The sequence below is a fragment of the Colobus angolensis genome, unplaced genomic scaffold (genome assembly GCF_000951035.1).
Source record: "Colobus angolensis palliatus isolate OR3802 unplaced genomic scaffold, Cang.pa_1.0 Scaffold431, whole genome shotgun sequence".
In the NCBI taxonomy this organism is placed as follows: domain Eukaryota; kingdom Metazoa; phylum Chordata; class Mammalia; order Primates; family Cercopithecidae; genus Colobus; species Colobus angolensis.
The window spans coordinates 438811-462267 of record NW_012117722.1 but is presented as its reverse complement, the minus strand read 5'-3'; the positions used below and the strand labels follow the sequence as shown (position 1 = coordinate 462267).

The window sequence follows — 23457 nt, the reverse complement described above, 5'->3', positions numbered from 1 at the left end:
GCGTTGTGAATGTGGATAAAACTATTATGCCTTCCAAACATGAGAACACATGCATCTTAGAAAGCAGACATGCGCATAAACATACACATTAAAATGAACCTCCCTCATTTTGTTCATGTCCTTAATAAGGTAGTGGAATACTGATGAAAATAATTCCTAAAAAGAACTTACTTTATCTGTGTTTCTTAATAAATGATTCCAATTCAAAACCAACAGATTACCTGTGAGAATGCATTTAGTTTTTGAAAAATGCAGTTAATGTAGATTTAATGTTATCATGAATTATAAAACTCTTGAAAGTTATAATCAATTCTTTTTAAAAAGTTAATTACTTTTGATTTCTGTAACATTAGTGTTCAGATTGAATGCACGTAAAATGCAAAATAACTGAATGTCATATATTAAGCAATGATTAGCCTCTATGAGAGTAAATTCAGATTTACTGACATGTTAAAGAAATATAGCGTCAAGCTTATCTCATAGAAATTATTTAGATATTTAAAGACTATTGAGATTTGCACTTCTCGTTTTCTTCTCTATAAGATATATTCTCACCTGATGATGTTTCCTTATTTGGCTTGAAAAAGAGCTACTCCTCTTATACCAGTACTTTAAATAAATGTAATTTTTGAAGCATTAAGATGCTAATATGGTAGGAACCAATATTAGTATTTATGAAATACTAGAATAATTCTAATAAATATTTAGTTTAGAATATATTTTAATGTTATACTTTATCATATTCTCTAAAATAGTACAGTATAATTATTTATAGGGAAATCTGAGTTTTCCTTAATAGAGATCTGCAGCTTAATGTAGAACAGTTACAAGTATGTAGCTAATGAATTCCCAGTGTTTCTGTAAAGAATTTGTCATATTATCTAATCATTAATAGATTATAATATAATACAAGGTCATGTTTAAAAATAACATGAAATCTTTAAGCCCTCTTGATATTTCTCTAATTTGCACATTACAGTTAAATTTAAAACAAACCTCCCAATAAACATTATATTCTTTAGTAGTCTAGTTGAGTTATAAGTCAGATATTCTAAAATTTATTCCAGTGGACTTAAGACACTGAGTATGATCGATCTATCTATCTATCTATCTATCTATCTATCTATCTATCTATCTATCTATCTATTTTTTTCCCCCTTGAGACAGAGTCTTGCTCTGTCACCCAGGCTGGAGTGCAGTGGTACTCGGCTCACTGTAAACTCCACCTCCCAGATTCAAGTGATTCTCCCACCTCAGCCTCCCGAGTAGCTGGGATTACAGATGCCTGCCACCTCACCTGGCTAATTTTTGTATTTTTAGTAGACACGGAGTTTCACCATGTTGACCAGGCTGGTTTCGAACTCCTGACCTCAGGTGATGCGCCTGTCTCGGCCTCCCAAAGGGCTGGGATTACAGGTGTGAGCCATTGTGCCTGGCTGATCGATATATCTTATCCTTTAAGATGAGACTATTACTATCTCTGTGGCTTTAGGAAGATAATGAACTTCTCTGAGCAATTTCTTTACTATAAAAACTAGATAGTAATATTTACCTTGTATGGTTGTTATGAAATTTTAATAATAATTAAAATCTAGATCTTTATGATATGTATATTTAATCTTTCTTTAGGGTCCCATTCTTATGACTGCACAAGTTTTATTTTCCTCTCCTAATAGTGATTTGTTATAAGCCATCCTCATATGCCACCTTACAGGCTTTCTAAAATAAGCTTAGGTATTAAGATTGTATCTGGCACATAGAAAGTATGTAAGATCTGTTTGTTAACTTCCCCTTCTATAGTGCTCTTTAATACACTATTTTGAAATACATTCTTTCGGGTAAAACTTGGAGGCAACATCAGAATATTTAACAACCCATGTGGTAAGGACACTGTTCAGTCTGAAAAGATGCTGGCAGTGAACAATGAGGTGCAGATCAGCTGAGTGCTAGTGCTGGCTAAGCACCCACAACTGTTAAATGCTTTTAACTTCCCATTATAAGTTGAGACAAGTCAATAGCAACACAGTTAATGATTGATATATTAAAGTCATCGGGTCTTAAAAAGGAGAGGGTGTTTAAAGAAAATTGAGCTAGGAGGTACTTACGCTTTGGAGAGGACACTCAGGCCTAGTGTAGTTCATCTTTACTAAACCCAACCAATCTTCGAAAAAATATTTAAAGGAACAAAATCAAAGAAAGCACACATCTTAAGATATTTCAATTGGAACGCAAGACAAAAACATTGTATAAAGTTGTTTTTTTCTGTAACATAAATGTTGAAATGTGTAGCACAAATAAATGTTGCCGGTGGAATAGTTTACAGTCAAAATGGTTAGCATATTTCTCTTCCCATTTTTGTTTATTATAAACATTTATCATTCTTAGATTTTCCCGTTACGACTCTCAATATTTTAACAATAATTTGACAAAATTATTCATACAATTTTATGCATTTTAATAAAATATTTTTCAATAATAGGTAGACTACATGTGGTAGTGAATTAACCTTCTTTATGAAGAATATTTTAAATCTAGATTTACTAATCCAAGTTCTAAAATTTTAGGAAATTATTCTGCCTAACTCATATCTAACGTATAGCAGGACCCATAATATGGGCATTTTCAATGAAGGATTGAACAATGACTAATTTTTAGGGAGAGTAAACGTTTACTTTTCAAAATTGTTGTGCTTTAGTACTTTGAAGAAACACATAATTGTTTTCTTAAAGCCAATTTATTAATACATGGCTCAATTTTGTTTTTCTCTTCTTTTTCTTCTTTCTCTACTCTGCTTCCTTGGATGCTTTCCCAAAGGAGGACAAAGTGGTTAGAATCCATACTTTCTTTTATAATATTTGTTCTTGTATTGTTGTGAACGTTATTAAGTGAATGTTGCACCTAGTGTTGTGAATAACTATATTTCACAAAGAAATGATATACTAAGAAGAGCTCATTTCCAGTTCTCATGAAAAAAATGAACATTTAAGACTATTACAGAGTTTGATATTAATAGATGAAGTCTGGATAGTTTGAGTTCATGATGACAGTGAAATTTTAATATAATTTGTATCACTGCAAGCTCATTTATCTGCCTAACTCTGAGTTTTGATGATTATTCCAACTACTTTCAGAAACAATAAATTCTAATGGGCTCTACCTTTTTCAACATGCAAAGGCAGGTGATTTGAAACTTTACTGTGGAAGGAACGGAAAGCACTTAGTAGAGGGAATGGATCAAATGCAAGTAAAGAGGCCAAAGTATAATTATTTTTCTATAGAACACAAGTAGCAGAGTTGTCATATTGAACCACATTTTGCCTTTTTCTTCTCTCCTGTGCATATGAATAACTTGTTAGGAGAGTAAAAGGTCACTTTTAACTCTTATCAGCTGTACAAACCACAGAGGCTGTTTGTGCCTGGGAAGATAGGCTCCAAGTAGGATCTTCAGTCAGCCTTTCCTTGGTATACATACTATACACCTTCATTTTGTGTAAATTACAACTTCCTCACAGCTCATTAATCTATGAATATGAGACTGAGACAATGAGTATTTCAGGTTCAATATATCAACTGAGCTGCCTTTGTTCAAAAATTGTATAGCTTATATGATACACCGCAGTGCATAATTAGCAAGCATGACATTAAATTGAACATTAATCTGTGTTTTTAAACTTATGCTAGTATATGCTCGTCAATTTTTTCTATGAAAAAGAAATAGAGTTGAAAAATTATATAGGGTAATCTATTTTTGCTATTTATTTTTGCCTGTACCACTGATTGTATGTGGGATAATTTTAGGGGATATTATTATAATGCCAATTTTATCAATATTATTACTTTGGATGAGTCCACAGTCAAAACATGGGTAATTTTAAGTTCTTTTTAAAGAGTAAAAGTGTAAGTAAATAATGCTGGCATTTAGGCAGATTTGGTGATGAAATTTAAACTGCTCTCCTGTAGGGCTGGCCAAACTCACTACCCCTTTGACAGCACTTCCCGTAATGGTAGGTTATTTGTGCTTGTTATGATAATAGTGTAATGAGAGTACAGGTGAGTTTTGTAGACTCAGACTAAAAATAGAGTGGAAAGACCTGTAAAATATAATCACCTTCAATTATTTTCTTCACTTTGGTTAGAATGCATATATCTATCACTTTATTTCTAAGTACTCTGTCATAATTTCTTTAAAAACCATTTTAGCCTATTGAAGGAGTTCAGTGAATGGCCTTTCTAGCCAAGGGAAACTGAAGCCACATTTTGTCTTAGCCATGTTAAAGAGAATAACTGACTATTAAATGAAATATTTCATTGTCAGTTCTTTCCCTATTCCTCTGATCTCTTTTATTTTTTGGTAGAGAAATCATAATTTACATGTGCGTGGTGTTGGTATGGGTGGAAAGAGAAGAGAGGTAAGGGTGAATAAAACTTTTCTAAAGGTAATCTTCATCTTGATCAATATAATAATAATAAATTCTACTTGATCTGTTAAATTGGTGAAGAGCTGTGATTAAAATAAAGGAGTATGTGATATGAAGTCCTAAGAATAGCTAATTTATAAATATTTCCTTTGTTAAGCCCAGCAAAAGTATTGTCATATTTTCCATATCAGCAATATTTTATTTTAAAACTTCATCCCCAGCCTAAATCATGTCTAATAATAACTTGGAAAATTTTGTGTTCACTTGTAAAGAAAATTGCTGTCACAAAGAATGACTTTGTAATGGTCATATATAATGGTTGATAAAAGAAAATGATGTTGTCAAGTACATACTCTCATTGGCAAAATTATGATTATATTTTTTACTTCATTAAAAGCCCTCCTTGAAGCCTAAATATATAGCAATACTGTAAAATTTCCCATAGCCTGTTTAAACTACTTTTATCTTTGTTTTACTATTTGGTGGCAGAGGATTGAATTTAGATAGCTCTCTTGATAATATTTAACACTTTGCTGCTGCTAAGCCAACTGAATTGAATCCTGCAAATTTAATTCCTTTGGGATTTCCCATAAATTTTCATCACTATTTTTTGTAGTAGGGATGATTGGTTGATGACTATAGCAACTAAAATGAACTTGCTATGTTTCTAGTTAATCTATATTTTCAGAAAGAAAGTGTCAGGTTTTGTAAGTTAAGATTATTCTACAATAAATGTTAGCATTACTCTGAAAAATAGAACCTTCCTATTTTCTTATTCTTTCAAAATATGAAAGCTGAACATACCTACCTTTTAAGTATCACATATACAAAATAATTTTTATGTCAAAGTAATAACAAGGCACTAAATTGACAAAGTTACAATTTTTCAACTAGTTTTTCATAACTATCCATTGATGTTTAAGACATCATACTAAATGATATGTTAGTAAATAAATATGCTTTTATAGAAAGACTTATAAAATGTGGGAATTGGCTTGGATGGGACAGGATGTTGGCTTGAATGGTACAGTGCCAACTGAATTTGAAGCTGGCTGTATTATAAGGTGATGTCTGTGGGATGGTTGATTCTTAACAGCTTAAAAACATTACTCTCAAAGACTCAACTCTTTAAATACCAAAGTGATGATTTGTTTTTTCTCTGGCTAGCATTAAAGGCAACCAAGAATAATAACCATTTTAAAAATGATTTGCATGATTGCATTAAATATTTATTCTTATTGTGAAAAGTCTTCTCAGAGTTATCCATATTTAGCTCTTAGCATGATGAAGCATATGATTCTAATTTACAACCTTCAATCTTTTGAAAAAGTTATTGTAAGAGTTTGCCTGGACCCACTTTTATGTTTTCTTCTTTTCATCTGGAAGTTTTGATAGATTTCTCTGACAAAAGTTCTCTTTGAAATTCTTCCCAGAAAAATAACATAAGTCTATATAGAAAGCTTATAAATATAGATAAATATATCAATAAGAAAAGTTTAGAATATATCAAGAAAACTTTCATTTGGCAGTTTGGGTGATTAGATTTCACAAGTTGTCTAGTTTTGCTGAGCTTATCCTAGAGAGGAATGAAACATCACATTGCAGAAACTTTTATGGAAGATAATTCAGAAAGCTGTGAATTTTTTATTACAAATCTATTTTTGAAATTTGCTAGCCTGTTTTTGAGATTTGCTAGCCTGTTTTAATATCTTGCATTCAGCATTACTATTCTTTAAACTTCATATGATTATTGCATATTGTGTATTACTGCATATTATCAAAGTCCTGGTTAGTCTTGGTTTTGTACCTTTCTGAATCATCTTTTAGTACAGTTATAACATCTGTTTCAATAAATTATAATTTTTCAAATCAATATTAAATAAGGATTCATAGTAGGACTATGGGAGCTGCCCAAGGGTATAGAAAAGTAGCCTTTTCTAGTGTAAGGGAAGGGCTATGGTAGAAACAGCTTCCACAAAGCTAAGGACTATGGACAAAATTCTTGATATTTTGGTGAACATACATTGTCAAATCTTATGTTTATGTATCTAGGAGTGGAATTACTGGGTCACATGAAAACTCTATGTTTATCCTTTTGCGAAACTGCCAAATTTTCCCCAAGCAGCTGCATAGCAGTAAATGGGGGTTTCAATTTCTCCACGTTTGTCAATGTTTGTTACTGTCTTTTTGATTAGGAGCCATCATACTGCATGGAAATGAAGTAGTATCTCATTATGGTTATCATAAAACGTTTTTTAGCCAAAATTATCAAACTTGTTTGATATCTCCAATGATTTGGTTTGTGTGAACTTTTGTTAATACATAAAAATGCTTCTAGGTTACTAATTTCTTGAGAATGAAATTTTTAAAGACATAGTCAAAGTATTAGAAATTCAGTTTTTTCTTCTCTGGGGATTCTTTATTTATCTAAATTAGAATTATATAGGTGCTTATTACTATGTATCAGTCAATCTGAACAGGAACTCTGAAATTCAAGGTAACTTAGAATTTAATATCTGTCTGTCTGGACTAACTATCCCTAGGATGAAAAGTAAGAGATTTTTATGACCAGTTGAAATGACTACTTTTTAAGCTCACAAAGAGAACTAGCAGTTTCAGTTTTACCTCTAAGCCATAGGTCCAAGATTAACAGTGAAACTTAAGTGCCTACTTTAAAAGGCTATTCTTTCATGGTGCATAATCTATTTTCTTTAGTGAGTTTTCAGTAGCATTCAAACAGAGGCACATAAATACTGACAACCAGATTTTCTGTCATCTGCCACCCAACTTTCAATATACGCCTCATACCTGCCATCCAACAGACTTCATGGGTAGGGAGCCCCTGACCACTCCACTGCAGTTACCTATAATGGAGCTTCTGAACCGCAGAGCTGGAAGTGGGGATAAGAAATGTTGGTAGCTGCTCCCTCTGGGACTGATACTGTAGTCTTTGAGAACTGGGGAGAGAGAGAGGGCCCATGTACTTGGCTGTACCTACCAAGAATATAATTTTCATCTTACTGAGCATGGAGCAGAGAAGAAAGGAAGCTGGTTGTGGCTCAAGTCTCTTGGTGTTCTTATAAAAATTTAGTAGAGTTTCTTGAATAAATGTTTCTGCATTTGCTGTATACACTTCAGACAATTTTCAGATACTTTAAATGGCTGTTTTTTTAAAAAAAAAATAATAATTTTTATTAGTTATAGTTGTTTTGCTGGGAAGAAGGATCTGCAGAGGTCCTTACATTACCAGTCTAGAGCTACACAAATAGACTCTTCATAGTTTTGTGTTAATTCATCCATGCACTTATTTATTTATTGAGTTATTTGTTTTTGAGAAAGGGTCTCACTCTATCACGCAGACTAGAGTGCCGTGGCACAATCACAGCTCATGGCAAACTAAACGTCCCAGGCTCAAACCATCTTTTCACCACAGCCTTCTGAACAGCTAGGACCACAGGTGTGCCTGGCTAATTTTTTTAAAAATTTTTTTTAAAGTTTTGTAGTTATAGGGACTTCCTATGTTGCCCATGCTGGTCTCAAACTCCTAGGCTCAAGTGATCCTCTTGCTTTGGCCTCCCAAAGTACTGGAATTACAAGTGTGAGCCACCACATCAGCCTTTTTATTCATTTTTTTATTCATTTATTTATTCATTTGTTGGCTTACTGTCATCAGTAGTCTTATATATAATTATTTTCATTTCAAAATTACTATCTCATTATTTTCAATAAATGCATTTTACATGGTAATTCATGCTAAGATACTCTCTTTCTGGTCATTTTAATATAAGTTATTTGTATTCAGGAAAATTCAATTGCATTTCATCACTAAGCTTACTTTTGTTTAACCAAGTAGCCACTAATATTAATTACTATAATTAAGAGTAAAGTCTATTCCTTGGGTTACATGAACTCATTCATTTATTCATTCATTCAGGGACTTTTAATTCAATTTTATTAAGACTACATTAGGTTAAATGGTTAATACGCAACATAGATAAACACTTTCTTTTGCAAGTTTATTATTTAATAAATTCAGCTTAAAATGTGTATCTATATACATATGTATACTTATAGTATAACTATAATGCTATATTGATGCATAATAATTTTATGGAATATTGTATTAAAGAATAAATAGAATTCCCTCAAATTTCCCCTTAGTGTTCGGGATGACAACTATCTAGTAATTCAGCCAACACCCCACCAAACCTTTTAGTGCCAAAAGCATCTTGTGCCGATTGGCTTTTAAGCCACAAATCGACTAGACTATGACTATTCCTCATATTCTATTTATTAAAGCAGTTTTGAAGATATTTTTCAAATTTTGGAAAATGTGTTCTAAATTTATTAGTTTAGCAGTTACTTTAAAAACTTTAAAAATATGTTCTAAATCTTGTAATCATAACTTGAAATTAGATATGTAGATCTTAAAAAATCCTTGTTTTTATTTATGGCCTTACTAAGGCATTTAACAAATACATTTATTCATTGGCCAATTTATTTTGTTTTTGTATGTATATGTATATATGTAATAGTTTTTTCATACACAAACTTCAACAGCAAATGTTTTGTTTTCAGAAAGTAATCCATTTGAATCGATTTATAATTGTGGCAAAATAATTTTGTGCATTTAATTTATGAACATCTTTATTATAAAAGACTTAATTTTTATAAAAATCAATCAAGTGTTTTCATTGACCAATAAAGTGCTGTTACAGCAAATTATATGGGAAAGAGTAGAAAACTAAATCTTTCATGGAGAAAATAATATGCCTTGTGACTCTTCAACTACTTCTACAGAATTTGAAAATGTCCATGTCTTTTAAACTACATAGAAACAGAAGACCAACAGTGTCAGTCATTGAGCCAATGTGCAGTTATAATGTTTTTCAACACAAGCTAAAACAGGAATGGCAATCACAAGGAGAAGATGCACTTGACGGACAGTATCAGAGAAGTTTCTAGGTACGGCAGTAAGTCAAGCCTCAGATCAGTAGTTGGGATTTTTCTTGTTTTGTTTGCTGCTATTTTTATTGTTTGTTTGTTTGTTTATTTTAATTTTAGACATGGTTAAAACTTGTATTACGGCCGGGCACGGTGCCTAACGCCTGTAATCCCAGTACTTTGGGAGGCTGAGGTGGGCGGATCACAGGGTCAGGAGATTGAGACCATCCTGGCTAACACGGTGAAACCCCGTCTTTACTGAAAATACAAAAATTAGCTGGGCATGGCGGGCACCTGTAGTCCCAGCTGCTGGGGAGGCTGAGGCAGGAGAATGGTGTGAACCCGGGAGGTGGAGCTTGCAGTGAGCCTAGATTGCACCACTACACTCGAGCCTGGGCAACAGAGCGAGACTCCACCTCAAAAATAAATAAATAAATAAAAATAAAACTTGTATTACTTTTTACAATGACTTTGTTAAATTATGTGTCAGACTAGTGTATGATTGTTCCCCATAAAAAATATATCCCTCCACATACTGCTTTAAATGTGTCCCAGAGATTCTGGTATGTTGTGTCTTCGTTCTCATTGGTTTCAAAGAACATATTTATTTCTGCCTTCATTTTGTTATGTACCCAGTAGTCATTCAGGAGCAGGTTGTTCATTTTCCATGTAGTTGAGCAATTTTGAGTGAGTTTCTTAATCCTGAGTTCTAGTTTGATTGCACTGTGATCTGAGAGACAGTTTGTTATAATTTCTGTTCTTTTACATTTGTTGAGGAGTGCTTTACTTCCAACTATGTGGTCAATTTTGGAATAAGTGTGATGTGGTGCTGAGAAGAATATATGTTCTGTTGATTTGGGGTGGAGAGTTCTGTATGTCTATTAGGTCCACCTGGTGCAGAGCTATTGTTGTGTGGGAGTCTTAAGTCTCTTTGTAAGTCTCTAAGGACTTGCTTTATGAGCCTGGGTGCTCCTGTATTGGGTGCATATATATTTAGGATAGTTAACTCTTCTTGTTGAATTGATCCCTTTACCATTATGTAATGGCCTTCTTTGTCTCTTTTGATCTTTGTTGGTTTATAGTCTGTTTTATCAGAGACTAGGATTGCAACCCCTGCCTTTTTTTGTTTTCCATTTGCTTGGTAGATCTTCCTCCATCCCTTTATTTTGAGCCTATGTGTGTCTCTGCAAGTGAGATGGGTCTCCTGAATAAAGCACACTGATGGGTCTTGACTCTTTATCCAATTTGCCAGTCTGTGTCTTTTAATTGGAGCATTTCGTCCATTTACATTTAAGGGTAATATTTTTATGTGTGAATTTGATCCTGTCATTATGATGTTAGCTGGTTATTTTTCACATTAGTTGATGCAGTTTCTTCCTAGCATCGATGATCTTTACATTTTGTCATGCTTTTGCAGTGGCTAGTACCTGTTGTTCCTTTCCATGTTTAGTGCTTCCTTCAGGAGCTCTTGTAGGGCAGGCCTGGTGGTGACAAAATCTCTCAGCATTTGCTTGTCTGAAAATATTTTATTTCTCCATCACTTATGAAACTTAGTTTGGCTGGATATGAAATTCTGGGTTGAAAATTCTTTTCTTTAAGAATGTTGAATATCGTCCCCCACTCTCTTCTGGCTTATAGAGTTTCTCCTGAGAGATCCGCTGTTAGTTTGACATAGTGTTGGAAGTTCTGGCCAGGGAAATCAGGCAGGAAAAAGAAATAAAGGGTATTCAGTTAGAAAAAGAGGAAGTCAAATTGTCCCTGTTTGCAGATGACATGATTGTATATTTAGAAGACCCCGTCATCTCAGCCCAAAATCTCCTTAAGCTGATAAGCAACTTATGGAACCAAAAAAGAGCCTGCATTGCCAAGACAATCCTAAGCCAAAAGAACAAAGCTGGAGGCATAATGCTACCTGACTTCAAACTATATTACAAGGCTACAGTAACCAAAACAGCATGGTACTGGTACCAAAACAGAGATATATACCAATGGAACAGAAAAGAGCCCTCAGAAATAATACCACACATCTACAACCATCTGATCTTTGACAAAACTGACAAAAATAAGAAATGGGGAAAGGATTCCCTATTTAATAAATGGTGCTGGGAAAACTGGCTGGCCATAATTAAATGAGAGAAGAAAGAGGTTCATTTCAATTCTGACATATTATATGTATATTAAATGTTAATAGTGTAACTGCAGTAAATCATTCTTAGAAACTAACGTTTATTAGGCATGTCTTTCTCAAACACTAGATTGATCACAAGGCCTAATTCCTGTGGTGTTTATATCAGAGATTCCACAGCAGCCTTAGCATTCACTCGTATCAGCCCAGTTCCATTCTGTTTTTGTTTGTTTGTTTGTTATTTTTGGTTTTGTTTTGTTTTTTTCAGACAGGGTCTCACTCTGTTGCAGGGCTCACTGCAGCCTTGACTTCCCTAGGCTCAGGCTGTCATCCTATCTCAACCTTCTCTAACTGGGACTGAAGTGAATCTCATGTAGCTGAGACTGACATGGCTGAGACCATCTTGGCTTCCCGCAGCTGGGACTACAGGTGCCCACCACCACACTTGGCTAATTTTGTGCTTGTGTGTGTGGAGACTGGGGTTTTTACCATGTTGCCCAGGCTGGTTTGGAATTTGTGGGCTCATGTGATCCTCCTGCCTCTGCCTCCCAAAGCACTAGGATTACAGTTGTGAGCCACTGGGCCTTGCCCAGTTCCATTGTTTTTCATTGTTATTCCTTGACCACATCATCACCGCTGAACTATTTTAAGAAACAAAACAATACTGTCACCTAACTTAGTATTTCATTTCTATTATGTACCAGGATCATATGTTCCCTTATTTTTTATTTAAAGTTCTCTCTTTTCATGGAGATTGAAGAAACAAAAGACTATCCTCCTGTCCTCACTGTGGGTTAACTACAAGTAAATGTATCTCATTTTTCCCTATCTATATTTGATCCGATTTTTCCTCTATCTTTGAAATTTTAAAACTAAAGTTTCAGTTTTTAGTGAAGAGTAAAAGTTGTGATCTTAAGATTAATTCATGGATATGGTGTATAAAAGGTAATAGGGAGTGTCTAAAATAAAGAAATTGTATATTAGCACTTCTTATGTTTCCACCTCAAAACTATTCTTTAAAAAGCAAAGTAATTTTGATGAGTCTGTTTTGGATGTCTTTAATGTTTCTTTGTATTCAAGATAAAAGAAAAAAATGTTTAAAGACATGGATATTTGGTGGTGTCTTATTAAAGTTGCTTGGTTCTTTGTGTGTTCTTTTGATCTGTAGGCATGCCTTTCTTTAGCCTTGATCATTGTTTCTCACCTATCTACTTTGACCTCTCCTTTCTATTACCCAATGTATGTTGAATTTTCTGTACCTACCTTCTCATACTTTTTCTCATCATCTTCACCACCTTCCATTAGTAATATTTTTCAAACTGTCAAAGCTACGCTTACATGATTATTCATCCAGGTAAATTTGAATGATCTGAAAACAAAATTTTGTGATATCACGTTGTCCTGTTTTCATGGAAAAAATGTCTTCTCATAACCCCTTACAAATATGAATTGCTGTTTTCTTTTTAATGTAATTTTCCCAAATTCTTATAATACTGTATAATATGGCTGTTTCTCAGAGAAACATTTGCTCTGATTCCTCAGTAAAGTTCCAGTTTTTCAAGTTTTCATCCATTGGTTCGTTTTTGGAATTTTATATTGATTTTCTTCTAAATTTTAGTTTTAGATAAAGAGGAGAGTTTTACTTTTCTATGAGTCCCATCTGTCCATTTCTTGAAAAGTCTATGAATGATGCAACAAGTAGGATGCCAGGCAGCAGGGAGTTCAGGGCAGGGTTTCTGGGAGAGGTGTCTCTCTGGGCCACTCCCACTCTAGCATTCCTAGTCTGCATTCCTTTGGTAGCGTCCTCAGTACTGTTCAGGGGATTCAGATTTCTTTCCCTCCAACTGTCCCATGGATCATACCTGTCTCCAGCCTCTGGAGATGCCTCTGAACTTCCAAGTATCTATAACAGAGTTCTAATTGTCCTAGTAAATAGTGAGACCACCAAAGAGGCTTCAGCCTGGTAGCCAAATATATTAGCAAATGTTTAATAAGCATCTCAAATTTAACATGTAAAACCCAATCCCTGCTTTAGCTCTCCAAACCTGCTTATTTCGGCCTTCTTCACTGCAGTAAATGACTTATACATCATTAAAGTTAACAAAACTAAAAACTTTGGAATCCTCCTGGCCTTTCTTCCCTCTGCATCCAATTCATCAGGAATTTGGCTCTGTCTTCAAAATATATCCACAATGCAACCTCCTCTTACCACCTCCACTTTCGTCAAATTGGTGCAAGACACCTTCTAGTCTGGTTTATTGCATTGAACCCCTAATTGGCCTTTCCTCCTCAACACCTCATCCTCCACCCCACTCCCAAAGACAAATCTGAGTGAGAATAATTGTTTGAATGTGTAAAGCAGACCATGCCATGTACATCTATGCTCAGAACCCTCCAGTGGCTTCCCGTCTCATCCAAAGTGAAAGCAAAGACACCTACAATTATACCCAACACCTTGCATCATCTGTACTCCACACATACACACATCATCTCCTGTCACTGTCCTACCTACCTGCTACCTTCCGCTCACTGTGTTCTTCCTGGTCCTAGTGCATACTAAACAAAACCCTGCCTCAGGCTCCTAGCATAACTCTTTTGTTTCCTGGAACATTATTGCCACTTCTCACTCCCAAACTCTCTTCAGGTCTCTGTTCAAACATTACCTTTTCAAAGAGGCCCACTGTAATTACTCCATATAAAATTATAGCCACAGCCCAACCATAGAACATCCTTTCTTTTTACCATGTTTGATTTTTCTCCATAGTACTTCACCCTGTGAAATACATATCTATCTATTTCTTTGTTCATTGCCAGCTCTGTAGAAAAAGGGGACCTTAACTTTGTAGTATTCTCGGTGCCAGCAACCTTGCCTGGCACAGATAGGCACTCGAAATATGTGATGAATGTTGAGAAATGTTTGAGTTCTGAGTTTGTGGAGTCAGTTTCATGTTACTGGGGCAAAGTATCACCTCTCAATTGGCACAATCCCTCTACCTTGAGAATCCCAACAGGCAAAGCCCTGCTGTACCTGGTATGCTGCAGCCACACGGCAGTGTGCAGAGTCATGGTACAGTTATTACAGGCTTTTTCTGCCCTTACCCACTGCACCTCCCGTTTAGTCTGTCCTTACTCTAGGAGCATGTGTCATTTAATTTAGGGATCTCTGGGGAAAACTTGTTTACTTCAAAGGTTTCCCTTCATCTGTCTTGGATCGTGGATTGACCATTGTTTTACTAGGCTTGATTCTCATCTCCATAACTTCCAAAATTTTCTCAAGGTTTCTACTTTATTAATGATATCCATCCTTGTGTCATGGAATATGTCTAGCTTTTATTCTTATTTTTATACTTACATAGCATTTGAAAGATTAGGAAATTGTGTTTTTGAACTGAAACTCTGTTGAGTAATTTTGATAAATTTGAACTTTCGGAAAAATAATGGAAGGCCTTGAATAGAGTAGTAGCCCTCTGCCAATTGAATAACTTCTAGCTTTTATGTTGACATTCTACATGATTAATTTTTAAACTTTCTTTTGAATTCTAGAATAAGCAGCAACAAATAATTAAAAATTACTTTTTTGGTAAACATATTCAAATATTACTTTAGTACTTTTATTTTCTTTCCTATAAACCCCAACTGTTTTTTCCTCTTTAATTCTTAATATTTTCAACTCTCACTGGGCTGACCACGCATTAGTGAAATTCGGTGACTTTGTATCCTAGTGACTGCAATGGGAAAATACACACCAAAAATGCAAATGATATTGAAATATCAGGGAAAAATATAGAATTCTCAATTAGTGGTTGGTCCTATGCAATAAATGCTGTATGCAAGTCACTTTTTAATCATTTCACTCTTTGCCCTAAAACACATTAAAAGACACAAATAATGTAATCTATAGTATATTCATTTTTTAATAATGGGACTGTTTTATGAACTATAATTACATCAAACATCAAATGAACATTGAGTAATTATTCTCTAATGCATCTTGAAATTATTTTAAAGAGAAAAACGTTTCAATTATAGAAACTCATTGTTGAACTGTAGCTACTTTGTCATTGGTGAAGTAAGATATTGTGATGATAAGAGAAAATGAAGAAATTAGAATTTGACACAATGTAGTAAATGTAAGTAAGTCAAAAATATACTTTTATAATTTGTTTTTAAATTTGTGTATTATTTTAAATGTATAAAGAGTAGTTTCTAATATGCATTATTTCATGGAATTTTATTTACACTAGAGTCATATTAGTTATTACAGGCAAAATTCTTTATAGGTGTATAAGAAAAATGAGGCTATAGAAGTTTAGTGATTTTCTATACATCATAAAGTTGACAGCATGTGGTTGAAAATCCAGGGCACTTATGTCAGAGCTCCTGACTTTTAAATAAGATCATTTGATTAATTTATGTCAAGACAAATTCTTGTTATAAAAATTTTATGCTTATATATTTTAAATGAAATATCAAAATTTTTTTTGTTAATTCCTTCACTTTGCTGTTTGCCTGGGTGACATGAGCCATGCTTAATTTGCATGGTGCTTGTGCTCAGCGTTTATAGTGCCGCAAGTATAGTAAACACTGAGTGAACTTTGAATGAATGAGTGAATGAATGGCACTTCTCTGTACCTTTTTTCTTTAATTAAGTTGTTTTGAAACTCCAGTGTTTGAAACTATAAAACATAATTTTGTATTTTAGGATATCTGTTTCCTAAAATAAAATCATTAGAACTGTACTTAGCTATTGTTGTGGAGCTGTCTCATCAAACCTATGATCTCTGGCTTTGAATTCTCTATTCAGATTTTATGGTATGAGAGGGATGTTTGGTCTTCTTCCTCACACAAAGTTCTAGAAGATACTTGAGTTGAGCAGTATAAAAAGAGGCTCCCACAAGCTCTTTTGTTTAACCATGTCCAAATATAAATTACCTACTGAACACTGCATATATGATAAGTGGAAACAGGTAGATTTTAATGTTTTGGACCATTCACTCAAATCTTTCAAGTAATCCAGTTGCTGTTTCATGAATGCTTCTTAATCTTACACTTCTTGGTCAGTGATTTATTATTAATTGGAATGTATTACTTAAATTCATACCTTTGATTGGCATATGAGTTTGATTACAGACATTGAATTTTCTTAGACATACCTAAAATGGCACATTTTTAACAAAGCACAGTATTATTAGAAACTGATTTCATCCATTACTTTAATTCACATTTTTTTATTAGAAAGAGCATCTATTTAGAATTCTGTGACCTAAATACATAATGTATATAGTATTTTTGCTCTCCTTCTTATGTCAATCAAATGTACAGTGTCAAGTTGATGAATTTACAAAGCGATTAAATCTGTTACCTATATTTGACATTGCCTTTATCTAGGTTTATCAATACTCTGTAAGAATTTCTTCCCACTTAGACTTTTGGTTAGTGCATTAGAAAGTATTTGAGTAAATAAAAATTCTAAAATAGTATTATTCCATAATAAGTTACTGTATGTTTTTGTGATTTTTAGAGGCTTTTGCCGGTGTTATTTTTGCTTTTTAATTTCAGGAAGCTAAAACTTTGTAACAAATTGTACCATGAGAATTGGATATAGCAAATAACTAATGTCCTACATCTCTCTCAACTGTAGGGTTAATATTATTTAATGTAGGGTATATATGGAAAAATGACAGCTGAAGCGTCATTCGTATCCTTTAGTTCTTTTTTTCATATCTTTTATTCTTATATTAAGATGGTTTCATTCGAACCCAACTTTTTTTTTGTTTGCATTCACAGAAACCTTCAAAAATATCTTTAAAATATTTCATTCAAAATTGTGATACAGATGTAAATGTACATGTTTAAACATATTTTAGAACCAGAGACTATGGCTAGCAGGAATAATTCTTACTGACAGAATATAAATATGTAATTACTGTATATTTTTGTTTAGGAATAGTATACATCTTTTCTATTCCTACTTGATGTATTTCTTGTGACATTGCTGAAATGACCAGTGAGACAGTCTGGACTAGAGTGAGAAGCACTGCAATGAATGCTAGAGAATCTGAATTTAGTCACAATCTAACCTGTCTTCGAAGTATTGGCAACTGACTTGAAGTATCTCTGACTCAACTCTTACCCAGAAAAAATAGGCAGTGCCCAACACTAGTTCTCTTACTGCTTGGCTTAGACCATGGGGATCTTTATTAGGTTGGTAACAAGAGTCATCAAGATGTGTCAGTACAGATGTTGGAGGAAGGGATGTTGTCACATCAGAAACTAATTCTGAGTGGGAGTCAAGGTGTACAAAAAGGAGATGAAAGAGAGCTAGCCCTGAGACCATTGTTAGAATCCAAGAAAACTGAAAGTAGACTGAAGACAGTTTTACTGTGTAGTGTTTCATATAAATGTAACACAGGATGCAGTTCCACAAATTTATACTCATATGATTTACTCTTTCAAATCCCCACTTACTTACATTTAGGCAATTTAATCTTCTTAATTTCCCTACTTTATAGAGGTCTGCAGACTTTTTCCATAAAGGACAAAAAAGTAAATATCTTAGGCTTTATGAGCTTTAGAGTCTCAGTTACAACTATTCACATTTGTCTTTATGCCTATATATAGTCATAGATAATACAAATAGATGTGGCCATGATCCAATAAATTACATATGGAAACTGAAATTTTATGTAATTTTTATGTGTCATGAAATATCAATTTTTAAATTTCTTCTCTCACCATTAAAAATATAATAGTTTTTAATTTGCAAAACATTACCATTGAAAATATTACCAATTGCGGAGGCAGACATTTTTGGACTAATATTTATTGAACACATAATATTGTTACAGTGTTCTCAGTTGTAACTGTGTGTGCATCATAAATTCATGTGTTTTTATTTAATCATCACGACAGCCTTATTAATATCTTCATATGACAGATGAGAAAATTGAGTCACAGCACAATTGCTCCAGGTCATGTTTGATTTGCTCTATGCTTCTCTTGGAGAATTCCATTCCTCATATCTGGTCACTTTAAACTCTAAGCCAGTGCATACACATCTTCTGAGGGGCTTGTTTAAAGGCAGATTTGTTGGTGTCACTCCCAGAAATTTTAATTCAGTAAGTTTGGAATGGGGCTAAAAAATCTGCATTTCTAATAATCTTTCTCTTAATTCCTGAGCCATACAAAATGTATGGCAGGCAGAATTTGGCCTGTAGGTCATAAGTTTCTGACCCCTCTTTAGTACAATAGCTCTTTCTTTTGATCAGTACTGTCAATCAGTCCTAAGTGGAACAAAAGAAGCAGTAAGAATGTTCTGTAAGCATCTGTTAAGTCCATTTGTTCTCTGGTATAGTTTAAGTCTATTGTTTCTATGTTGACTTTCTCTCTTGATCTGTCTAGTCCTGTCAGTAGAATATTAAAGCCTCTCACTATTATCATTCTCATCAGCACATATAACATTCCCCAAGACAGACAAAAACAAGTCTAAATAAATTTAAGAAAATCGAAATCATATCAAATATCTTCTCAGACAACAGTAGAATAAAACTGGAAATCAACTCTAAAAGGAACCCTCAAAACTACAGAAATACATGGAAATTAAATAATATACTCTTGAAAATTATTTTTAGGTTAACAATGAAATGAAGATGCAAGTTAAAAAATTCTTTGAAATGAACAGTAGTAGTAACACAACTTATCAAAACCTCTGGGATTCGGCAAAAGCAATGTTAAGAGGAAAGTTCATAGTGTTAAATGCCTACATCAAAAAGTCTAAAATAGCTCAAATAGACAACCTAATGTCACATCTCAAGGAACTAGAGAAACAAGAGTAAACTCAACCCAAACCTAACAGAAGAAAAGAAATAACAAAGATCAGGGCAAAACTAAATGAAATTGAAATAAAATAATACAAAAGATAAATGAAACTAAAAATCAGTTATTTAAAAAGATACACAAAATCAACAGATCACTGGTGAGATTAACAAACAAAAGAAGAAAGAAGATCCGAATATGCTCAATTAGAAACAAAACTGGAGATATTATGACTGATACCACAAAAATACGAAAGATCATTCAAAGCTACTATAAAAACCTTTATGCACACAAACTAGAAAATCTAGAAGAGATGGATACATTCCTGGAAATATACAACACTTCTATATTAAATCAGGAAGACACAGAAACCCAGAACAGATCAATAACAAGATTTGGTATTTGCCAGTATGGGAGGCTTTATCCACTGATTCCCCCTATTTTATTTTATTTTTTTTCAGTAATTAAAAAAAATGCCAATAAGTAAAAGTCCAGGGCCAGATGGATTCACAGCTGAATTCTATCACTCAAAGAATTGGTACCAATATTATTGAAACTATTCCAAAAAATATAGAAAGATGGAATCCTCCCTAAATCATTCTATGAAGCCAGTATTACCCTAATACCAAAACCACGAAAGGACATAACAAAGAAAGGAAACTACAAACTGATATTCCTGATGAACATGGAATAGATGCAAAAATCTCCAAGAAAATACTAGCTAACTAAATCCAACAGCATACCAAAAAGATAATACATCATGATCAAGTGGGTTTCATACCAGGTATGCAGGGATGTTTTCACATAAGCAAGTTGATAAATGTGATACATCACATAAACAGAAGTAAAACAAAAATCATATGATTACCTCAATAGATGTAGAAAAAGTATTTGACAAAATCCAGCGTCCCTTTACTATAAAAACTCTCAGCAAAATAGTCATAAAAGGGACCTACTTCAAAGTAATAAAAGCCATATATGATAGACCCACAGCAAACATACTGAATGGGGGAAAAGTTGAAAGCATTTCCCCTGAGAACTGAAACAAGACAAGGATACCCACTTTTACCACTTCCATTCAGCATAGTACTGAAAGTCCTGGCCAGACCAATCAGACAAGAAAAAGAAATAAAAGACATTCAAATTGGGAAAGAGGAAGTCAAACAGTTGCTGTTCACCATTGATACGATTGTATACCCAAAAAACCTTAAAGACTCATCCATAAAGTGCCTAGATCTTATAAACGAATTCAGTAAAGTCTCAGGGTACAAAATCAATGTACACAGATCAGTAACACTGCTACACACCAACGACTGAGCTGAGAATCAAATCAAGACCTCAGTCCCTTTCACAATAGCTGCAAAAAAATTATAAAATAGTTAGGAATATACTTAACTGAGCAGTTGAAAAACCTGTACAAGGAAAAGTGCAAGATGCTGCTAAAAAATAATAGATGACACAAGAAAACGGAAATACATCCCATGCTCATGGATGAGTAGAATCAATATTGTGAAAATGACCATAGAACCCAAAGCAATCTACATATTTAGGACAATTCCCATCAAAATACCATCATCATTCTTCACAGAACTAGAAAATATAATTCTAAAATTTATATGGAACCAAAAAAGAGCCTGAATAGCCAAAGCAACACTTAGGAAAGAGAACAAATCTGGAGGCATCACATTACCCAACTTCAAATTATACTACAAGGCTGTAGTTACCAAAACAGCATGATACTGGTATAAAAATAGGCACCTAGACCAGTGGAACATAATAGAGAACCAAGACATAAAGCCAAATATTTACAGCCAACTGATCTTTAACAAAGCATACAAGAACAAAAATTGGGGAAAGGAACACCCTATTCAATAAACAGTGCTGGGAAAATTGACAAGCCACATGTAGAAGAATGAAACTGGATCTTCACCTCTTACCTTAAACAAAAATCAGCTTGAGATGAATCGAGACTTCAATCTAAGACCTGAAACCATAAATATTCTGGAAGATAACATTGGAAAAACTCTTCTAGACATCAGCTTAGGCAAAAAATTCATGACTAAGACCCCAAAAGCAAATGCAACAAAAACAGTAATAAATAAAATGGGACCTAATTAAACTGAAAAACTTCTGCACACCAAAAGAAATAATCAGCAGAGGAAGCAGACAACCCACAAAATGGGAGAAGAGCTTCACAAACTATGCGTTCAGCAAAGGACTAATATCCTGAATCTACAAGGAACACAAACAAATCAACAAGAAAAAAAAATAATTCCATCAAAAAGTGGGCAAAGAACACGAATAGACAATTCTCAAAAGAAGATATACAAGTGGCAAACAAATATATGAAAAAATGCGCAACATCACTGATTATCAGGAAAATGTAAATTAAAACCACAATGAGATACCACCTGCAAGAATTGCTATGATTAAAAAGTTAAAAAAAAAAAAAAAAAAGATGGTGACCTGGATGTGGTGAAAAGGGAACACTGCTACACTGCTGGTAAGAAGGTAAACTAGTACAACAACTATGGAATACAGTTTGGAGATTCCTTAAACAATTAAAAGTTGAACCACCATATGATTCAGCAGTCCCACTACTGGGTATCTAGCCAAAGGAAAAAAGTCATTTTGTGAAAAAGGTATATGCACATGCATAATTTTGAGAATGAAGATCCAAAGTTCCTTCTCAAAGCTTCTGTGTATTCATGTTTTATAAATTTGCTTATATCAGAGAAGAGACACCCATCCCAATGCGTATTTCCCCACTACCAGAGGATTTTTCCATATATTTTGGTGCGTAGAGATGGTATTATTGACGTTATATTTTATATTTGTCTCTTTTCAGCAAAAGAAAAGTATCAGGTAGTTTTTAATTTGAGAGCTTGAATTTACTTCACCAACTATAGCTGCATTCTTCTTTCTCATGGGCTAATACCAGTACATGCTACGAAGGTTTTTTTTTTTTTTTTTTTTCCCTCCTTGTGTGTTTTGTGTCACTTGTGTATATTCCACTGAAATGTATTCTGTTTTTCAACTTTTAGGGATATAAACTGTGCAGTGTACATAAAGTTATTTAAATTATCTTAATTGATTTTCATTAACTTAATTATGTCTTAAGAGTTTATTTTGTGAGGCCAGCCAGGAATTCAGTCTCAGTAATCATTGAAATTTAGTCTTCCAATTCTCCCAGGACCTCAGAGACGTACCTTATATAGACACTATCAAAGCACTGTAAAGGACCTTCCAGTCATCAAGTCTACACTGGCTACTACAGACACTCTCCACAGGTTCTATGCCCTACTTGATGCATGGCTATCTTTGATGAAGCTGAGTCCCTGTTCCTCTGGTCCAGCTTTTGGGGGAAATATAATTAAAAATAAAATCTTCTTCCAACCCAGAAATCTTCTTCATGAAGGTAGTGGAGAAAGAAAACACTTTTTTGTTGAATAAGCATTAAGCCAAAATGTGATGCCTATCACAGGCAATCTGCTGAGACTGCAGAGACAGAAATAAATCTCACCCTTACATATAACCAAGTAGATACAACCCATTCTGTACATGTTCTCAAGATTAAAAATAACTAGTCCTCTAGTAAGACTTGGCAGCAGCATTTAGTGCACATAGTTTGCCCTAAATTGGTAATTTGGGTGAATTGGTAACTATCTGTGTTAGGAAATTGGCTTTGTCCAAAGGGAAAATAAGCTTCTCCTATTCTTCTGACAAGAGGTTGTTTGGCAACATGGAGCAAGGTGCCTGCTGAAGTTAGATCCCTACACTTCCACACAAACGTAAAGAGGGGCGCTATCTTCCTGGATGATTGCATTTCAAACAGATGGCTCCAGGTCCTTAAAAAAGACAATACTGGGTCATAAAGCTGGCAAAAGGCTTATTAAAAAAAGATGCACATACATTTCAAAGGACAGAGAAAATTTAAATTAAATGCTCCGAGGAAACCAGAGAAGGAGAGTACTTTCACTTACTTTTAAGAAGGAAAACTGTCTCCTCCTCTCCTCTCCACTTCCTTCTCCTCCCCTCCTGCTTCTTGTCGCTTAAAAAAAAAAAAAATTGCCCCCTTTAAAAAAAAAAAATGTATTTGCCCTTACGGAGCTTCCCTATACCCAGAACACAGCCATCCTCTTAAAGGTGTTACCA

The 23457-nt window shown here is 34.0% G+C and overlaps 1 protein-coding gene across 1 annotated transcript in view; it reads left to right on the top strand.

Moving 5' to 3' along the window:
- Positions 1-23457, top strand: part of RIMS1 (regulating synaptic membrane exocytosis 1) — a 502863-nt gene that overhangs the window by 200226 nt on the left and 279180 nt on the right. Inside the window, exon 4 of the mRNA XM_011957025.1 lies at positions 2815-2826. Within this exon, the coding sequence (XP_011812415.1) occupies positions 2815-2826 (12 nt within the window). The remainder of the gene's footprint in view (positions 1-2814; positions 2827-23457) is intronic.